The sequence below is a fragment of the Candoia aspera genome, chromosome 6, assembly GCF_035149785.1.
Source record: "Candoia aspera isolate rCanAsp1 chromosome 6, rCanAsp1.hap2, whole genome shotgun sequence".
NCBI lineage: Eukaryota > Metazoa > Chordata > Lepidosauria > Squamata > Boidae > Candoia > Candoia aspera.
This window is the reverse complement of record NC_086158.1, coordinates 57,368,547-57,390,845: the sequence shown is the minus strand read 5'-3', so window position 1 is coordinate 57,390,845 and position 22,299 is coordinate 57,368,547. Positions and strand designations below refer to the sequence as shown.

The 22,299-nt window shown below is 41.1% G+C and overlaps 1 protein-coding gene across 1 annotated transcript in view; it reads left to right on the top strand.

The window, feature by feature from the left end:
* GFRA1 (GDNF family receptor alpha 1) overlaps positions 1-22,299 on the top strand; it is a 256,846-nt gene that overhangs the window by 179,972 nt on the left and 54,575 nt on the right. The window contains exon 5 of the mRNA XM_063307209.1: positions 18,795-18,904. Within this exon, the coding sequence (XP_063163279.1) occupies positions 18,795-18,904 (110 nt within the window). The remainder of the gene's footprint in view (positions 1-18,794; positions 18,905-22,299) is intronic.

Sequence of the window (22,299 nt, the reverse complement as noted above, 5' to 3'; positions counted from 1 at the left end):
TACACCCTGTTTTCCATTGCAGCTTACTCAAACCGACTATTCCTTCTGATCGCTGGCATCGGCAACCTCCACCTCCCACCCCCATCATGATTGATGGTCAGCAACACTTTGAAGTTAAAGAAATTTTGGACTCTAGACGCCTTCGCAATACTTTGCAATATTTAGTTCGTTGGAAGCATTTCCCTCATCCTGAGTGGGTCGCTGCACCAGATGTAGCTTCCCCGGTTCTGGTGGCCCGTTTCCACTCCGCTTATCCCTCGAAACCAGGTCCCTAGGGGTATTTTAGGAGGGCGGTATGTCATGTGCGCCGTTTCAATGTATTTGATGCATCGTAACGTTTCGCATGTCATTAATTGGATGCGTGTTTCATTTGTCTAGGGAGGATGGGAACGATTATATTTTGGCTTTGCTTTGGAATGTGTTTGTCTTATCTACTGCGCTCAAGGTTACTTTCCCAGGCTAGCAACTCTGACGATTGCTAGCACCTGTGCCGGGCGGGGCTGTTACGAGGGAGGCGGGATACGTTTGAAGCAAGGGTTTAAGTTTGTATTTGGCGCGCTTTTGCTCATTCTCAGCTTTCTCTGTATTTGCTTTTAGTACTCTAATAAATCAGATTTCATTTAGCATCCTCTTGTGAGTCTGAGTATTTGGGGCTAGGGCAATCATTACAGTATGTCTTCTTTTTTCATTGTTCAGTAGCACTCTATGAATAAACGCATCCACTATCATCTTGCCATTTTTAATTGAGTAAATTAAATGTCAGCTTCTGCTTTCAAAATAGTCTATTAGGAATGCTGCTATTATGACAGAAACACTTCCATGGTTGTCAGAGCTATCCATTTTACTGCCAGGTTTTCTTCAAAAATTGGAAGATGGTACAATGTTTCTTTAAAAAAACTGTGGTTCTAAAATGTGTATATCTTAGTGTGTATCATAATAGAAATTATAGTTTTCAACATGAAATAAATCATCTCAGTCAAGAGAATTTATCAGATTTTTTTACAAAAACAGTTCAGAGCAATCTTAAACTATTTCTAGATACTTTGATGACTTACCAAGTTATGTATTATGTTGTGTATTAATGAAGTAATGTCAGGTGGAAGCGCTCAGATAAAACTGCATCCTAAATAAAGCTGTTGTCTACTTTGTGCTTAGAAAATATTCACTTCATTTTAGTTGAATGTATAGAGCTCACAAATTGATTCTAAGAGTGCCAACAATGTAAAAGTAAAGGTTCCCATTTAGTTGTGTCCAACACTAGGGGGTGGTGCTCATCTCCGTTTCATGGCCAAAGAGCCAGCGTTGTCCGAAGACACTTCTGTGGTCATGTGGCCAGCACGACAGTCACAGAACACTGTTACCTTCCCACTGAAGTGGTACCTATTTATCTACTCGGATTTGCATGCTTTCATATTGCTAGGTTGGCAAGAGCTGGGGCAAGTGCGGGAGCTCACTCCACCATGCAGCACTCGGATCTTGAACTACTGAAATCGCAACCTTCTGGTCGACAAGCCTGGCATCTTAACCACTGAGCCACCATGCCCCCTTTTATGCCAACAATGTACATAGGAAATATTTACAGTATGACAAAAGGCTGAAAGTAGTCTCAGATCTCAAAATACCTGCATCCACATGGTTGTACAGGTGCCTACCACTTTTTATTTATAATGTGTATCATCAGAGGTAGGGAAAAAGGTTGGAAAGAATAGCTTTGAAAGATCTAGATTTTAGCTCATTAAAAACTTCTTGAACCACTCTACCTTGGGATAAGAACAGCTAGAATGGTACACATCATTGTTATTGGAAAGTTTACAATAGAAACAGCCAATAGATACTATGTGGAATGAAGGCCGTATGAGAGTTGAACTTAAATAACAATTCCAGCAAATTTATTTATTTAATTTATTTAAAGAATTTATATGGCTGTTCAACTTCAATACCACAACTCCAGGCAACATATAACATATCAAAAACAAAACAAAATGAATAATTTGAATAATCTGAAATATTAAAAGGCAACCAGGGTGTCATATTCATATGTGATTCTCTGAACAGGATCAAATTCTATGAACAGACCCTAGAGTAGAATACACACCTTAAATTTCATCTTAATGCAGACATAATTATTTTTTATGAATATATATTATTTACAAATATAGTGATCAGTTATTAGCAGGCTAATTGATAAGCTACTGTGTGACATTGTATTAGATAGAAGAAAAGAAATAAATCTAGGATAAAAAATCTTGGCTCTAAAGTGAATTCTTAATTTATTTTTTTTAAAAAGCAAATATCAGATGGCAAGATCTCCAAAATCATAAAGAAATGTTTCTCTAATTTTATTTTCTCTGACTCATTTCTGAGCAACCATATTCACATACTTGTTGGGTTTAAGACAGGGTGTCAGTTAAAGATCTTTCCTTCTAGTTAAGCCTTAGCTCCTTTTGCTTTTGAAAAACAGCTTTCTAAGGGAGAAGAACCATAGCATGAATGCTAAATACATTTTTTGAACACTGAAAATCCAGAGTTATGCTCTAGCATCTCCAAGGAGTATCCTGACCATCTCATTTTCCCAGCTGCCTTATCAGGGAATGCTGATCCCTTATACTCCCAAACTAGACCACAATGATAACTCTGACTCATCTCATACTATATGCATGTTTGTTTGTTTGTTTATGTTATTAGTGACACATATTCAAGGATCCCAAAGTTGTTTTCATGCTTATTGAGTGCAAGTTGACCAAGACCTTCCACCTAATCTCAAATCACTTCCGACATTCCTAAAGCTTTGGTAATCTGAGCGCAATTTCATTGAAGCCTCATTCTGCCTTATGGTCCATCCCCATTCATACCATCAAGTTCTTTGGCTTGTCCTGCATTTTAAAGCCAATGTACAATTATCTTTTCACCCTATGTGATTTTGCCATCTTTCCAAAAGATGTGATTTGGCGCTCTTGAGTTAAGACTCATTGGTTGCTGGATGTTCCCAATCCCTTGCTTCTCTCCCCACTGTGGTTTTTCATGGCACGAAACAACAAACGTTTTTTTAAAAAAATTAAAGCTTGGTGTGGTTGCCACAGCATGGCCATTGCAGCATGGCAAAGTCAACACTGGCATAATAAAAGCCCACAATCCTCATTGGTTAGCTTAGTTAACTTGTTTTGCAACAACTTAAATTTCTAAATGAAATTGCACATGATTAAGAAAAGTGAAGTAAAATGTTCTTTGTAGCCTTTGGTAAATAGCCTTACATAGCTATTTGTCATATTGTTACATTTCTGGGTTCTAAGCAACACCTTCAGAGGAGTTAAAAAAAATTAAAAATAAAATCAGAGGTCTTTTAGAGTAGTGTTTTCATTAGTGATACCAGGATCACATATACTGTATGTTTAAAGTTAATGCAAGGAAGTAGAATCTCCCCAAACAAATTTAACACAGAATTATTATTTCTGTGGAATGCTTTCCAGATGTTTTATCATGCCTTAAAAAAAATGATTTAAAAAGGTCTTGAGGTTTTCTATCACAGCATCAGAAAATCGCCATTTTCGTGCTTCATTAAATTATCCAAGTTCATTATTTGCACGGTAGTTCTCAAAGCTGTTTGGTTTCACTTAAAGGTCATTCTTATAAAAATATTTTTCCACTGCTGACTATAAATAATTTTGATTTAGACTTGTTTCTGAGATTAACAATTTCCCTTTGGACTCATTGCTGACAAAGTAGACTAATATCTGTCCTTGCCATATTTAATTTTAGTGCTCAGAACACATTTTTGGCAGATTCCTTGCCTAAATATGCCTGAAATATAACCAGGTGATATGCCTAATGTGGTGAAGACGAAATGTTATGTGGCTATTTAACATCTATATAATACTTTCATATGGAGAACACACTGAAAGTCAAGTGAATTTCATTGGGGGAAGAGCAAGGATTATTATTTATGGTTCTCTGTCCTGTTTTTAGTTCATTGGGGGTTACAGAACAATATAAGATGGAATCAACTAGATTAAAAATACAAAAAGCCAAATCAAAAAGCCAATTGTGCAACAAGTGAATAACAAATAAAAATAAAATAACTTTGACTTCAAGATTTGGCAGCAACTAAGGAGGGAGCTGTGCAGATGCTGATTACATCATATTTGTGTTTTAAAAGCATAGATACAAAGACAGCCCTTCACCTGCCATCTTAAATAGCAGAAATAGCCCATTTCACTGCTTCAGTTGTTTCAAGAATTCTAGAACTAAGCCAACATAGAAAGGACTTTTTTCCTCATAATTATTTACTTAACATCATAAAGCTAATAACTTAGTGTTTTGAGAAGGTGGAAAAGTAGTAATATTCCTGATATTAAGGATTGGATTTAAGAGAGATGGGACGTATTTGTTTTTGAAAAAGGCAGTTTTATCTACTAATCAAAAAATGACTTAATATGTTTTTGTGACAGAGCTTTTATTATATTTTGTAATTATTTTATTTATTTTATTTTCCCCCATAAGGTAGATTCAGAAATCTGCTGGATGTTTCATTAATATTTGACATATATAGATAGTTTTCCCCTTTTCTGTTTTTGTCTGTCTGTTTTACTTTTGCAGCTTTTTGTATATTTCTTTCCTATTTTTATATTTTGTGTTTCTTTCTGTAAAACATATTAAGATAAAATATTTAAATACAAACATAAATAAAATTAAAATTAAAAAAATCATGAAGCTAACAGGCAGCTGTATTAATCCTTTGAAAGAGGGGTTTCAGGAGCATGTATAAAGTACCTCTTACGAATCATCAAAGCAGCTACTGAAGTGAAGAGGCTGCACATCTTGCATGCAGAAATAGAAAGGAGTTGTTTTCAAAACAGCTGCTTCAAGGAGGCATTTGGAAAAGAGTTTTAGAAGAATATTGTAATAAATCTGTTTGCAACTTTTTCTTCTCTGGTACCACTTTTTCCAGTATCCCAGCTTCCATTGATGATGACAAATCCATGTTCAAAATGCTCCAATTTGTGAAACCAACATGAAAAGTATTTCCTACTATACCTTGGGTTTTTCTCTAAGTAATCAATAATACCTACAGTTGAAAAAGTACATATTAGGCCAGATATACTGATGGTATAAACACAAAACTACAATCCTGTTCTCACTTTCTGGGGAATTAGACAAATCGAATTCAGTTGTTATTTCTGAATACACATTCAGATGATTGCACTGCAAATACGTATTTCTTCAGTTTTGGATGGGATTTGTCTGAGGAGTGTTTAAATATTTGTGAAATTCATCTTTCAGACGACATATGCTCATTCTGGTTTTATCTGAATCACTCAACAAAATCATAGTATTTCTCCTTCTAAAATATGTTTAATTTTACCGGCATTTCAAGTAACCAAAAACAAACAAAAAACTGATTTTAAAAAATAAGGGCCCAGATCAGAGCAGTAACAACAACTGACTGTCAGATTCCTCCAATCAAAAGGTTCACAGAACCCCTTATTGGAGCATCTTCCATCACTTCCTTATCAATGGGGTAGATTCTCTGTCGCCGGATGGGAGGGGGTGTTGAGTTGGAGTGTGAATTGCATTATTATGGCTACAGATTTATGATGGTTCACATCAAGGCCAGTCAGTAAAGATACATCAGCAATACCACATGGATGGGAAAGGGGGGTGACATACTTTCGTGGGAAAGGAAGGCAATCAAGGGAATGCAGTTTTAAATGTATGTTTTAGTGGGAATTCTCCATTCGCAGCTTTACCTCTGTCCTACTCATTTCACTTCATTAAACAGTTAAAGGATCCTGGTCTCCTGACTGTCATTGTGTGAATGCTCGAATGGTCTAGTGCTGACACTGACATTGCTGAATCTGAAGCAGGTTTCTTCATGTGCCACAAATAAAGTCAGCTCAGGACTTCACTGAAACTTTGTTCTCCTTGTGGCACACAACAATTAAGTTAATTGTTTAGTATGTGCTAGAGGCAGCAAGTAGTGCAGAGAGAGATTCTCATGCATTTTTTTCCTACTAGTTTTCATTCAGTTCGATGAAATCTCTTTAGAGAAGGAGAAAGAATTGTGGAGAAATTCTAATCAGTGGAGTGTTACTGCGGTTTTTAGTTCCTGTTCTGTTCTGTAGACTCTCTGGGAAAAGATGGGAGAGATGTGGACAAAGAGAGAGATAAGTGGATAGGGTCAAGAGCACATGTCACTTCCCACTAAATAACTAGGCAAAAGAGTGATTCATTCTGGTCCAAAACTCAACAGTTAAAAGTTTGACTGAATCCAAGGGGGAGAGAGTGAAAAGCATGGCCAAGAGGAAGCAAGGTTCATAAACCAGAGGGAGCAAAGCACAAGTGAAGATTTTATACACAGGGCACAGGGGTCACAAGCTTTTGCAGTAAATAATCTAACTTTGTTGATGCTCCTCACAGCTGAGCCCCTCATGGACTCACCTAGAACTCAGAGTATTCCTCTTGGTGGTAACTCACAATGAGATACTATTACCAGGGAACCTGGCCTTTGAACTTAGCGTCTCCAGTTCACTGCTCCTCTATCTGCAGTGTTAACTGTTTTTGGAAAGCTGGGATTTGAGAGTATGTAGAAGTGGAAGGGACAAAGTCCTGTTCAGGCCCAGTGCAGGATACTTAGGTAGCAGTTGTGACATGGAGTCCATTTCTATGATTTCCACCACTTTGAGTTCATCAGAAAATGCCTCCTGTTGGGCTTATTACATAGTATTAGTACTTCAGTAGCAGTGCTACTCCTGCTGCTTAGAAAACATATCCCTTCAAAATCTGTTGAAGATTTTCTGTTCCCTGGCAGATTTCTGTGAAAACGCCTTATTTTTCAGCCCATTAATTGGATGGGGAATTTTAAAAAGCCATTTGTGCCAGCTCTTTGAAATAAGTGTTCACATTTTTATTTCATTCCTAGAATACTTTAAAATTTCTTCTGGTAACAGTTTTGAGCTTTCTTTGTACTTGCGGGTGCCAGTGGTGATGATGAGATTTTCGATTAGCCATCTGTCTATCACTCTCGAGCTTGTCTGGCCACTCTTACTTTCTAATCAGAAAAAGCAGATCACTAAGTATTTAAATCAAATCAAAACTTAATTATAGCCATTGATCAGAAATCCAATAAAATAAATAATGAAACATTAAATACGGAAGCAAGATTGCTAAAGATTGTTAGTGATGTTTGGATATTGAGAATTATCTACTTAACAAGAAGAAGATTCAGTGATCCTTCACAGTTTATTATTTTACTGTTACCATTTTTATTCATTGAGTTTACGCTCACAGTTTGAAATTGTCCTTCCTCACATTTTACTCTTATTTCTTTTTGGTTTTGATGAATTGTTCCCTTATGTAAAAGCTCTCTTGATAAGTGGTAGGTAAAGGTAAAGGTTTCCCTTGACGTAAAGTCCAGTCGTGTCCGACTCTAGGGGGCGGTGCTCATCTCCGTTTCTAAGCTGTTAGAGCCGGCATTGTCCATAGACACTTCCGGGTCATGTGGCCAGCATGACGACACGGAACGCCGTTACCTTCCCGCCGAAGCGGTACCTATTGATCTACTCACATTTGCATGTTTTCGAACTGCTAGGTGAGCAGGGGCTGGGACTAGCAACGGGAGCTCACCCCGCCGTGCGGTTTCGAACTGCCGACCTTCCGATCGACAGCTCAGCGGGTTAACCCGCAGCGCCACTGCGTCCCTTTGATAAGTGGTACCTGAACTGATTTCATTATCTGTTGTAGTCAACCAAAGGATTGATGTTACAGCCTTGTTATTTATGTAGTTGAATCCAAAATGAGAAATGTGAAAGTCAGTTACAAGTGTCTCTCATAATTCCAAGGAGAAATGCTAGGATTTTTAATTTCCCCATTTTGTTTAGAAATTTCTCTCTGCCTTACTACTGAAACTGTTATATTATATTATCATATAATGTAAAATTTGAGTTCAAGAAAAATGCCTGCTTCCCTGGCCTCTCATAAAGAAGAGACATTCTATACAGGAGAAACTATGGGGCTGAAAGTTTTTATAGGCATCAGTTGGATTGGGGGTGGGGGGGAGTTACAAGCAAGTTTTGAAAATTTGGAGGTAAATTATGAAATGAGACAAAATGACTTTATAATCCAACTTTTCACATTGTATCAGTCTTAATAAGTTGTAATTACTATTACTATATATTGCTTGAAGTAAATAGCCCTCAAACCATAGGTTATAAAACTAGCTTGTAATAACAAACCTCTGTTAGGATTGAGATCACCTACTAATGGGAGTTGTTATCTCTTAAATTATGGATGGTCAGCTTCCTATAGCCCCCATTATATGCTGAGAGTTCTGCTTATTTTGCTTTAGTACTTAATTTTCTCTGGATGTTGAGAAACAGAAAGCTGCCTTACTTGGGAATGGCAGTGTAGAAGTAACACTGTTCAGCAAGATTTCTGAAATGGTGGATAAGATCAGCCTTATGATTCTGCTCTGGATGGCTGCTTCCCATTGGCGTTAGTACAATAGCAGTAAAATGTGAAAGACCTTGTTGCCTCCAGGAGAACACTTTTTTTTTTTACTTTTATGCCTGTTTGATATGGTATTTTATTTTTGCTGTGCTGTTAATGCATTTTTTCCTTCTCTTCTCTCGACCCCCATAAGAGATAATACAACCTCTTCTTCTCTTCAATGCTCATCAAGTTCTCATTTTGACCCAATCACTTAAATAGTCACTTTCCAGACAGATTCAACCTGACTTTTAGAAGGTTTTTCTCATTCGTGAGCATGATACCCAGACATATCTCTCCATTCCCTTTACAGGGAGGAAAATCTGTGACCTTCCAGATGGGTCAACTGAAAGTTGCAATTCAACAACATTAAGAGAGCCATGTGTTTCTCTACCTTGACCTAGAATATAATTTTTCCTTTCATTTTTGCTTGTTTACAAGTATACCTCTAACTTAGTAAGTTCAGTGCTTTTTGTATGTAGTTGAATCACCTTAAGGTCAACAAGGTTTGTGTCAACAGAGTCATAAAGAAAAGAACACTCAAACTGGTTCATAATGTGCTGAACACAGAGCCCTTGATCCTTTGCAAATATGTAATATGCACTTTACAAGAAGTATGTACTGAATTTCTCATAGTTCAATTAAATGATCATTAAAAAGGCCATAATGATAATTGCTTCATATAATTTCCAAACATCAAGGAGTTTTTCAACTATTCCAAATAAAAAGAGGATTAAAGGTCTCGATTATTTTGCTTACATGTTTCAATGAATACTAATTTGTATACAAAAATATAATCGGTATTGCTTGTTTTTGAAATGAGGACAACAAAAAATTTAAATTCTGTAGAATTTGGGAGAATCTCAGGTTCCTAAAAAGGAGGTGAAATGTGCAAAGTGCTGCGGTGGTCCGTCTCCTTGGATGTCAACCTTCCCAGGTAGATCAGACAGGAAACACAACCAGATGAGATACACTCTTCTGTATCTGGGAATCTACCATTGTTAGAACTTGATGGGGTTGCACTGCCCCAGACAGATCAGGTGTGCAATTTGGGGGTCCCCCTGGACTCATGACTCCTGCTCAAAGAGCAAGTGGCAGTTGTGGCTAGGAGGGCCTTTGCTCAACTTCATGTTGTGTGCCAGTTGCCCCCTTTCCTGGATCAGAAAGCCCTTCTTTCAGTCACTCACACCCTGGTCATCTCCAGTACAGACTACTGCAATGTGTTCTACATGAGGCTACCCTTGAAAAGTATCCAAAAGCTGCAGCTGGTGCAGAATGTGGCTGCGCAGGCAGTTTTGGGTGCCTCTAGGGCTGTGCATGTAATACCTCTGCTGCGTGAGCTGCATTGGGTGATGGTGTGCTTCCAGGTCCAATTCAAAGTGTTGGTTATGACCTTTAAAGCCCTTCATGGCATGGGCCCATGTTACCTGAGGAACCGTCTCATCCCTATCACAACAACCCGTCCCACCCAGTCTGGCAAGAAGGGCATGTTACAGACCCTGTTGGCTAAAGAATTTTGATGGGCGGGGTCAAGGGAGAGAGGCTTTTCTGCTCTTGCCCCCACCCTGTGGAAAGTCTTGCCCCCTGAGGTGAGGTTGGCCCCCACTCTTCTGGCCTTCAGGAAGAGCATCAAGACCTGGCTCTGCCAATAGCTTGGGGATGTTTGGTGGTTTGAAGATATTCTCACCTCCTTTTAGTTTTCCTCTTTTATCTTCTTCTATCTTTTGTATTTTTATAATGGTTTTTTATGACTTTTTATTTGTAAGCCACCCAGAGTGTCTTTATAATGACATGGGTGGTGTATAAATTAAGTAAATAAATAAATAATAAAATCTGCTGAAATGTTACAAGCATATCTTTTATGTGTTCCTGGAATCTGGATCCAACCAATTTTAAAAGGAAGTCAAGAGACATCTAGTAAATCATAGGCGACTCAGCTCAACATTTATTTGGGACAAGTTGTTGGAAACAGTGCTCAAAGGAAAAAATAAAGTTGAGCAACAAGTCTTGCTGAAGTTATATCAGCATGGATCTGGAAAAGGGAAATCTTGCCTTAGCATGCACTTAGATGGAGGTGACTCCAGTTCTTCCTCCTTACAATTTCATTTTGCTTTTTTCCTCACTTTTTTCTTTTTCAGTCACAACCTTTAAAGTAGAAGCTTGAAGCAAGAATAGTCTGTCTTTCTCCAACACACGAGAGAGAGAGAGAAAGAGACCCTTCTCTGTAGTGATGTCCACAAATATTGATGAGTGTTGATTAAACACAACACAAAGGAAACCTGTTTGCAGGGTCAAGATTTATTTTCTTACCATGCTTCAGCTTAGATACATGAGCATTAGTATGCATCACCATCCTGGATAGCAAAGAAAAAATGAATGAATGAACAAACAAATAAATAAATAAATCCCAGTACTATTGGACAAGCAACAATAATGCAAGCAAACTCAATATAGTTTCTGTCTATGAATAAGTATTCTCCTATTTCTTCTTTTTGATATTTTGTAGTATGCAATTCCAAGGGAAACAGCAAACTATAAAAATAATGAAATATGTATTATTCTGCTTAGTTGGACTACTTTGATGTGATGTAAATTGTGATTTTTAGGTTTTCTGGTTGAATAGATTCCTTTCGGTTGACTTTTATGTGCATTACATTTTTGCAGATTCGTCCATCCATTGCTACCACCAATATATTCAGTAAAGCACTTTAGTTCTCCACCTGTTTCACTCAGGGGTTCTGTCTTGCCTGAGGAAAACCAGAAATCCTTCTTCTCTTCTAATTTTAATATATGGAATTCAGTAGAACACCCTGATGGTGGGACTTAGAAAGTTTGTAAAACTTAAGGGACCAGCCTGCACTAGTTTCCTTGAAGTCTATCAGAAATATTGTTCTAATACAATATGAATATAGGCAAATATGTCCTTGAGGATCATACTGAATAGATTTAATAAACCAGAAATCTGAAAGCATCTGCTTTTATATGGCATGGTATTACTGCTGCATTTTCTTTAAAGAATGGTTAGGAGAAAACCCTAAGCCAGAGCAAATCTTGCTGCTTATTCATCTTCTTCCCTCTATCACAATCAGACCCTTACTTCAACTGCCTTTCCAGACTGCACTCCCACTCACACATTTTTTCATCTCTTCCTGGTCAGGAGAAATAATTTAACACTTAGTAACAGTCACTATTGCAGTATCATGGGGATAATTCTGCTTGTTTGATTTATTTCTGTTTCTTCTGCTCCTGGTTTTGTTTTTGCTTTAGATTGATGTTTACTGTCTATTGATAACTATTTTGAGATGATTCAGAAAATAAGGTGATATATATTTTTAAACAATAGAAGAATACTGTATGATATAGTATGTTGATTAAAGATCCTCCTAGAAACTCCGTAAGTTTGAATGGACTTCCTTCTAATAATGAAAACCACAATTTCAGGATTATGATGCTGAATTTAATCCCCAGTAGGCTTGGCACTACCTGTACATAATTAGGGATTACTGTTCAACACAGATTTAAGAATCCCTTTCTTTAATTATTGTCACAGTGGCACTTGCAGGATTTATGCGCTGGTGCTTCTGTTAAGCACTGCTGTAGTGAATGCACGTTCAATCCATGGCATCTTTATATTCCATCATCTGAGTGAATCCTAGTGCACCTATGTTAATTCAATTCTGCACCTTCTTTGTATGTAAAATTCTTGCAGGAGTTTTAAGTGGCACGTGAAAGTGTTACACAACCATTTGTAGTAGCTGGTAATGAAAAAAATCACTTAACAATTAAGTTTATTTTTATTTATTTTATTTAATTAAATTTATATCACTGCCCATCTCCCCCAACGGGGGACTCTGGGCGGTTTACAATAAAATAGAGGTAAAAACATATCCACCTAAGTTATAGTTAAAAATATAAATAAGAAAATAAATATAAAATCCAAGCGGAGGTGGAACCATAATCAATAAGGGGTGCTATGGCACCAGCCACCTCCAGATGGTACTATCACTCTCCCCATCCCAAGCAAGGCAGCAGAACCAGGTCTTCAATTTCTTCCGGAAGTCCGGGAGCAAGCAGACCCGTCTCAACTCCGGGGGCAAGATATTACAAGACACACATACATTGTGTAATGATTGCCCTAGCCCAAATACTCAGACTCACAAGAGGCTGCTTTATGAAATCTGATTTATTAAGGAACTAAAGGCAAATACAGAGAAAGCTGAGAATGAGCAAAAGCGCGCCAAATACAAACTTAAACCCTTGGTGCAAACGTATCCCGCCTCCCTCGTAACAGCCCCGCCCGGCACAGGTGCTAGCAATCGTCAGAGTTGCTAGCCTGGGAAAGTAACCTTGAGCGCAGTAGATAATGTAAATACATTCCAAAGCAAAGCCAAAAGATAACTACTCCCATCCTCCCGAGAAAGATGAAACACGCATCCAGCTAATGACATGCGAAACGTTACGATGTATCAAAGACATTGAAACGGCGAACATGACATACCGCCCCCCTAAAAATACCCTTAGGGACCCGGTTTAGTGGGATAAGCTGAGTGGAAACGGGCAAGTAGAACAGGGGAAGCCACATCTGGTGCAGCGACCCACTCTGGATGAGGGAAATGCTTCCAGTGAACGAAGTATTGCAGAGTATTGCGAAGGCGTCTAGAGTCCAAAATTTCTTTAACTTCAAAGTGTTGCTGACCGTCAATCATGATGGGGGTTGGAGGTGGAGGTTGGCGGTGCCAGCGGTCAGAAGGAATAGTCGGTTTGAGCAAACTGCAATGAAAAACAGGGTGTAAGCGTTTGAGGTTATGAGGCAAGTCAAGTTTAAAAGTCACAGGGTTAATTTGAGCGGTAATTGGGAAAGGACCCACAAATTTAGGAGCCAGTTTCTTGGAAGGTTGTGAGGACTTTATGAACTTGGTGGAAAGGTAAACCGAGTCCCCTACTTGAAATGCCGGCTGAGGGGCCCTCTTCCGATCAGCGTACTGTTTATAATCCAATTGTGCGTCAGCTAGTGCCTTTTGAATCATTGGCCAGGAGTCTGCCAGTTGCGTTGCCCAATTATCCGGAGTGGCCTATCCGCCGGTAGGTTGCGGTAGATCAGGGATAGGGACAAAGTCTCTGCCTTGGGCCACACGAAATGGGGTTTGGCCAGTGCTTTGATGCACTGCATTGTTATACGCTACTTCAGCAAAAGGGAGGAGGTCAACCCAGTTGTCCTGCTGGTAATTCACAAAAGCCCGGAGGTATTGCTCCAGAGTAGAATTTAAAGCCTCTGTGGCCCCGTCCGTTTGAGGATGCCAAGCTGTGGACAGGGCTTGCTTCGTGCCTAACAATTTCAGGAACGCACGCCAAAATTGTGAAGTAAATTGTGTGCCCCTGTCCGAAATCAAACGTGAGGGACATCCGTGTAGCCTGTACACGTGTACAAGAAATAGGCGGGCCAACTGACGTGCCGACGGAATGGACACGCAAGGGATGAAGTGAGCTTGTTTTGAGAAATAGTCTTTGACCACCCAAATGACTGTTTTGCGTTGACTGGGTGGTAGCTCAACAATAAAGTCCATGGAGATTTCATCCCAGGGGCAAGAAGGGGCAGCCACCGGCTGCAGCAGTCCCTGGGGCTTACCCACCTTGCGTTTAGACATGGCACAAACAGTGCAGGAGGCAATGTAGTCTTTAACATCCTTACGTAATGTGGGCCACCAAAACTGTCTCCGAACCAGGTGCAGGGTTTTTACAAACCCGAAGTGACCTGCCAGTTTGTCATCGTGTGAACGTAGTAACACGTCTTTTCTGAGGCTTTCAGGGACATAGAGGCGATTAGATTTCCAAGCGAAGCCTCGGTCAAAAGTAACATTGTTTTTATTCGCAAGCAACCAAGTATCCGTTTTCAGTTCTTTTAGAAACTTTTGTTGCAACTGGGAGGGAATTGACAAAGCGTTCGGCTGGGCGGCGTCCGCAGTGGGAGGCTGCTGCGCGCGTGTTTGGCTACGCGTCACAGCCTGCATACCCAATTGGGGCGCTGTCCACAGGGTGCTGACCACTTCCGGCGCTGCCCCGGAGTCCTGAGGTTGCCTGGACAACGCATCAGCCAAGAAATTCCTTTTCCCCGGGATAAATTTCAACTGAAAATTGAATCGATTGAAAAATTGAGCCCACCGAACCTGTTTGGGGCTCAGTTTTCGAGGGGTACTAAGAGCCTCTAAGTTTTTGTGATCAGTCCATACTTCAAAGGGATGATTCGCCCCCTCCAACAGATGCCGCCAGGCTTCTAATGCGGCTTTCACTGCAAATGCCTCCTTTTCCCATACATGCCAACGTCTCTCAGTCTCAGAGAACTTGCGGGACAAGTAGGCACATGGCTTGAGGCACCCTGTCCCGTCTTGTTGCATCAACAATGCCCCAATGGAATAATCGGAGGCATCCGCCTGCACCACAAAAGGTTTTGAGGGATCAGGATGTTGTAAAATGGGCTCTTTGACAAAAGCTGCTTTTAGCCGCTCAAACGCCGTTTGACAAGCAGGCGTCCAGCGCAACAGCGCCCCTGGATTCTTTACTCTCCGAGTATCTCCCACACCCTTGGTTCGAAGCAGTTCGGTGAGTGGCAAGGCAATTTCAGCGAACCCCCTTATGAATAATCTGTAGTAGTTGCTGAACCCCAGGAAACTTTGAAGTTGCCTGCGGGTGCGGGGACTTTCCCAGTCCATGATAGCCTGCACCTTGGCAGGGTCCATTTCTATGCCTTTATCTGAAATTCTATACCCCAAGTAGTCAATTTGGGTCTGGTGAAATGCACATTTAGACAGTTTGGCATACAATTCAGCTGATCTGAGTTTACTCAATACTCTTTTTACCAGAGCCACATGCTCTTCCATGGTTTCAGTATAAATCAATACATCATCCAAATACACCAATACCCCTTTAAACAGATGTTCATGCAGTACTTCATTGATCAATTGCATAAATACCCCAGGGGCCCCAGCCAACCCAAAAGGTAACACTTTATACTGGAAGGCTCCCAACGGGCAATTGAATGCAGTTTTCCACTCATCCCCCTCCTTGATTCGTACACGATAGTATGCTTCTCTTAAGTCAAGTTTAGAGAAGATCTTTCCCTTAGCCAGATGTGCCAACATGTCTTTGATCAATGGCAAGGGATATTTGTTGGAAATTGAGACGGCATTTAATCCGCGGAAATCGGTACAAAGTCTCAATGTCCCATCCTTTTTTGGGCGAAAAAGAACTGGCGCCCCCACCGGTGAATTCGCCGGCTCGATGAATCCGCGCGCCAAATTTTTGTCCACAAAGTCTCTCAACAAAGTCAACTCCTTTTGTGTCATGGAATAAATCTTTGGCTTGGGCAATTGGGTGTTGGGAAGCAGCTCGATGGCACAGTCCGTCTTTCTATGGGGAGGCAGCTGGTCGGCTTCCTTTTCGCCGAACACATCAGCAAACATCCTGTAATCCGCCGGCAAGCCTTCCAGAGGAGGGGCCGGGCAATGCGGAGTCGCAGCTGCCGCAACCCCCACCATCTCCTCTGGGGCACCCTTCCCCTCAGTCGCTTGGTAGAACCCATCCCTAAACGTGATAGTCCGGTAAACCCAGTTGATTTGGGGGTTTTGCTGCACCAACCAGGGCACCCCCAACACCACCAAGGGACCCCCTACTGGAGCCACGACGAAGGACAAACCTTCCCGATGGCTGCCCAGCTGCAAGGCTACCCGCCCTGTGAAATGGGTGACCGGTTTGCCCCCTGCCATGGACCCATCCAGCTGTGTAAAGGCGATGGGTCGCTGTAACGGGAAAGTAGGTAGCTCCAAAGCCGCTACCACATCGGGGTGCATTAGACACCGGGAACACCCCGAATCAATCATGGCCCATACTTCTACAGTCTTGGTTTGGGAGCCCAACTTCAATTTCACCGTGAGAATGCGGTAACTACCACTCACCGATGAAGGCTCGCGCCCTTCTTCCACCACCTGCCCTGCGGCGCCCTTTAAAGCAGGTGGCTGGCGTTTCCCGCCGGCTGCAGGATTTCGGGCTCACCCTCCTTCTCGTAGAACATCGCATCGTCTCCCTCGGTTTCAGCCACCGCGGCTTTCTGCTTCCTCGGCAAGGCAGGGGACTTCGCCGGCGGTTTTCCGAGCCGTTCCTCTCCCTTTGCCTTCGGGCACGCCGCCACTCGATGCCCCTCCTTACCACATCTTAGGCACAGGCCTTTCGCATACCGCTTCTCTCGCTCCTCGTCCCAGGGTCGTTGTCCTGGTTTTCCCCCGGTGCTCGATGGGCGGCTTGGCTTCACCTCCCGCCCTGATTTGGCGGTCTTTCGATGGGCGAAGATCTCATGGGCATGTTCAGCCCTCCCCGCCAGCAGGATCCATTCGTACAGCGTATATGGGTCGTCCCTCCCCAAGGACCAGCGCAGCACCTCTGTATTCAGGCCATCCTTGAATAGCTCGATAATGGTGGCTTGGGACCAGTCATCCACCTTCCCAGCCAGCGCTTTAAACTCCAAAGCATAATCCGCCACGGATCTGAACCCCTGCTTAAGTTCCTTCAGGGCTCGCTTTGCCCTCTCTTTCGCCAACGGATCCTCGAAGTGTTGTTTCAATGCCCAGAGGAATTCATCGAATTTTTCCAGTTCAGGCGCTTCCGACTGGCACATCTGGACATACCAGTCTGCCGCCTTCCCTTCAGTTTAGTGGCAATGGTAATGATCTTTGCCTTTTCCGATTGGAAAAGCGACCCCCATTCCTCCATGTAGGCTTTAGCATTCGTCAAGAAAAATGAGAGTTTGGTCGGGTCCCCATCAAACTTGACCGGGAAGTCTCTCATCCCGCCTCCCGCCGGGCTGCGCCCCGCCGCCGGTGCTGCAGGGGTTTGTGCTTCCCTGGCTCGCGCCGGCGCGGGGCCCCGGGGCGGTCGCCCTGGCGATGCCGCGGTTTCCATCTGGACCGACTGGTCCCCTTCGCGCCTCCGCACCGGCCGGCGCTGCTCCGGGGACTGCACATGGGACGAAGGGGTTGAATACCGTTGGCTTGATTCTTCCCGGACTTCCCGCAACGAGGTCACATCTAAGCTCAGCTGTTTCAGTATAGCTTCTAACGAGTCCATTTTTGACTCCAGCACTCGGATCCGATCCGGGGTGGGGGAGCCCTCCGTTGGCTGCACCTGCACCACGTTGGGGGATAATGGGTATCTCTGCCTCCAGGATGGGCCCCCCGCCACCGTGGCATCCCCTTGGGTCTCATCCCAGGTGACCAACTCGCCCAGAGAGTTCACGGTAGTCTCCGGGGCGGTTTTCAGACCCTCGGCTTCACCCTCCGACTCGGAGCTCGCCTCTTCTAGGATGGCGGACAGCTCCCCTCCCTGGGACGGTCGGTCGGGCCGCCTCACGGTCGAGTCCGGTTCCCCTTCTTCCATCCTCATGATGTCGGGTTCGGTCATCGCTGGCGCTCTCCCTCACAGGGTTAGACAACTTGTCTTTTCCTGGACAGGGGCCAGCGGAGTTAGGATCTTAGGATTCTCAGCTTTATGTAATGATTGCCCTAGCCCAAATACTCAGACTCACAAGAGGCTGCTTTATGAAATCTGATTTATTAAGGAACTAAAGGCAAATACAGAGAAAGCTGAGAATGAGCAAAAGCGCGCCAAATACAAACTTAAACCCTTGGTGCAAACGTATCCCGCCTCCCTCGTAACAGCCCCGCCCGGCACAGGTGCTAGCAATCGTCAGAGTTGCTAGCCTGGGAAAGTAACCTTGAGCGCAGTAGATAATGTAAATACATTCCAAAGCAAAGCCAAAAGATAACTACTCCCATCCTCCCGAGAAAGATGAAACACGCATCCAGCTAATGACATGCGAAACGTTACGATGTATCAAAGACATTGAAACGGCGAACATGACACATTGCAAGATCACTTGACCCATATGCTTGAACTGACATGGGTTTCCTTCTGATAGACTTCAAACTCTGATTGAAAAACTCTTACTGTGAACATACTGTTCTTAGATTCAATGTTCTTTCTTTTTAGCAGGAATATAGCTGGGTATCAAAATGTACATTTTCAGAGCGACATTTGTTTATATCTTCACACTCTTTTTGCTATGCAGTATTGAGATAAACGCTGTGCCTTTCCTTTCTAAGAAACCCTTTAACAGTTTGAATGTATACGTGCGTAAAAAAGAATTAAATATTGACAGAAAGAAGGAAGTGCAAAAGGTAAGATCACCTGGAAGTTCAATAGTTGTTTTAAATATATGTTTTTCTTTTTTTCTTTCTCTCTCTCTTTTTTCTTTTACCACATTGCAGATCTCGCCTTGCAGATTTTTTCACAAACTGCCAGCCTGAGTCACGGTCTGTTAGTAGCTGCCTGAAAGAGAACTATGCTGACTGCCTCCTTGCTTACTCAGGGCTTATTGGTAAGGCTTATTTTGGGAAAGGATCATTTTCTTTATTATTTAAAATGTGCTTTGTTAACTGGTATCAACATGAGAGAAAAGAAAAATGTGAAAAACAAAATGCATAGATATCTTGAAGACTCCATTGAAAATAATCAGTCTGTGTTGGCTATGTAGAAACAATGTCTAGATGAAAGGAGCTTTAAGAGTTTTTTTTTTTCTAAAGAGAGAGAGAGCATGCTATTTTTTAAAAGTGAAAGTCAGCTTAATTCTCCAAATTGTACTCACAAACATAAACAAGGTAAGGTTGAAATGAACACAGGTAGGGAAAAGGATGGATTGGGACTGGAAAGGCTGCTGCAGATGGAAGAAGGAAAGACACTACATACATACACTATTTGCAAGAATTGTTTTTTATTCAACATTAGTTCAGGGTATCTTGTCACAGCCTAGCAACTTATTACTTTGGAAGTGGCTAATTCAGTTCAGTCACATAAACTAACAAGGGGATATCATATAACTGGATCTTCTTTGAAAAATTGGATTACTTGGTTTTTAAGATATAGGAGTATCATTTATTTATTTATTTTCTATCCCGCCTTTATTATTTTTATAAATAACTCAAGGCGACGAACACCTAATACTCCTTCCTCCTCCTCTTTTCCCCACAAAACAACCCTGTGACGTGGGTTGGGCTGAGAGAGAGTAACTGGCCCAAGGTCACCCTGCCGGCTTTCATGCCTAAGACGGGACTGGAACTCTCAATCGGTTCATACAATAGAACCAGTCTTACCTTCCTCTCAAGGCCATAGAACATCCCATTGCTTTGTGAAACCACCTTCTCCAAATTGGATGACATCCAGATACAGAGACTAAAGCTCCCCAAATTCTTAGCCTTGGCCATGCTGATTAAAAATCCTGAAGTTCATACTTTTGGAAGGCCTCTATATTTAGGAAGACAGTTCTAATGATGACTTCTCACCAGCATAGGTTTCAAATACTCTTGGTGTGACTTGCCTTTATCATGTTAGGAGTTTCCACATCCATCAAAAACTCACAATGTAATGGGTCAACTACAGTGGAGTTCTCATTGCAACATTGATTGTGGTATATGAAAGCTAGTCTTTTATTTTCAGCATTACAATGGCAATGCACAATAAAACATGCTATGGGTTTTTCCGATGGATGTTAGTACTATACAGGCCTTCAAAACTCTTAATTGTGTGCAGACAACTTCCTTCCATCTCACATGAGAGACTGGCTGAAAGCAATTATAGACTGTTTTGTCAGCAAAAATCTAGGACAGTTGGAATTCCTGGTCATGGGGATGCCTGTATTTATATTTGGCTGAAAGTGATTATGATCTTCCTTTAGTCTTCTTGCACAAACTAAGAGGATCTGGATTGGAAGGAGTGGTACCCAGTTAGAGCTTTTCTGTTTTCTGTGTATAAATAGAAAAAAAAATCATCATGAATACACATAACTAATATTAGCTTACATCTCTTTTTATAGCAAGCTTCTGAATTTCCTCCAGTCAATTTAGATTAATTTGTACATAGGTATAAGAATTATTTCTTCTACTCCTTGAGTAAACAAACCGTTTTCTTAATAAATGGGGTGAAGAATAAATTATTTGTCTCTCATTTTGTTTCCATTCTTCTGCTTGTAAATGACTTTGCTGGAAAAAGTCATTATTGCCCTTATTGTTGCCTTTATTGAACAGTTTGGCATATTTCCAGCAAAGACAAAACCATTTTTTAAGATTCATTTCTTACAGAATATTTAGTTCTATAATGCCACCTCTGCTTCAGTGACTGTCGTTCAGAGCAAGACCTTGGTTTGATATTGTTTTGGCTTTCTGAGTAAAAAAGAGCCATCACGGGGAAGGGCACGTTTGGAGCAAAACAGATGACAGAATAAAAATATGTGTGTGTGTGTGAATGAAATATGAGAAGCAAGTGACATAAAGGCCACATATTTGATTTGTATCAAGTTCAGAGTCTGCACTTGTCATGAAACATTTCTGACTGCTTCTGGAAGGTGAGAAAACAACTCAGATTCCTATAGATATTAAACAAATCTCCTCTGATGAGATACCACCTGAGGAAAAGTTGAGTAAAACAAGGTAAACTTGTTCAAAAGGAGGCATATAAAGATACGTTAGTGAGGCAGATTTTGGTGGACAACAGGAGATAGAGTAAAAATTTCAGAATATCTGATACTCATAAGCCAGAAAGTATGACATTTAAGGATCCACTGAAGGCATACAAATATGTTCCAGTTAATGGCATTTCTGTTTTCCTGACCAAACAACATGTCTTTTTGCATGTTTTTCCCTAGAACCAATAGCTATCAAAGAAATACTGTCACACCATTGAATGTTGTCTTCTTCTTGGGCCAAAGTAACAGCATGGGGAAGACTGGGAATGTATGATAGCTCTGAAGAATCTCATGAATGATTTTTATGAAGGCAAATGCAAACAGATGGCTTAATTAGCTACAGATAAAATAAATTGACTCTTGTACAATGAACTAGGCATCTTAGGCATCAGATCCAATGAAGTGATGTATAAATGCTAGCTGCTGGCAGGAAATAGGTTTGGTACTGATGGGTAGCTCAGAATAATAGCTGCTGGCAAGTAGTCCCAGATATAATGATTTTGCTGAAGATTTTCTTGGAACTGTTCTTCAATTTAACCTTAAAAATAATGTAGCACTGGCAGAGAGGCCCTTTCATGTTTCCATAGGTACTGCACAGATGCTAGAAGCACCACTGCAAAAACATCCTTTGGTCTCAAGTTTAGGAGAATAGATCCTGAGGAAAGAACAGAAGTAGACAGATGATTCTGAAGGGAAAATGTGCATTCTTCTTTCTTATTAACAGCAAGGATGGAAACAAGGGTTTTTGCTTTGCCTACTCTCATTACTCTGAAAAATTTACAGACCTCAAAAAAAATTATTAAAAAAGTCATTCTCTCAGTTGTGTTTTTGGAAAACCAGGTCATCCATCAGACTAAGTTAAATACTAAGTTAAATTGATTATTGTACTGTTACATATTAATACTTTGGCTGCATTGCAACTGCCCCATTTTTGTCATAGTGTGTTTTTGCCCATGTTAAGGACATTCTTTTTGGGAAGATATCATTTCAAAGTACTTTCTACTTAGTGAAATGACACATTTGAAACAAATGTATTATGGAATACAATCATTGTATTATGGAATACAATATTATGTATTCCAGCTCAAATGCTAGCAATTATTCATGCCAAAATCCTCTGTTCTCATGATTTGCTGGCATTTCTTTCTTTCTTCAATACTGTATCCTCTAATTTTATCAGTCAATCCTCACAAGATAGCTTAGAATAACCAATGTTAACAAAAAAAAACACCATGTAAAATATATAGTCACATAAA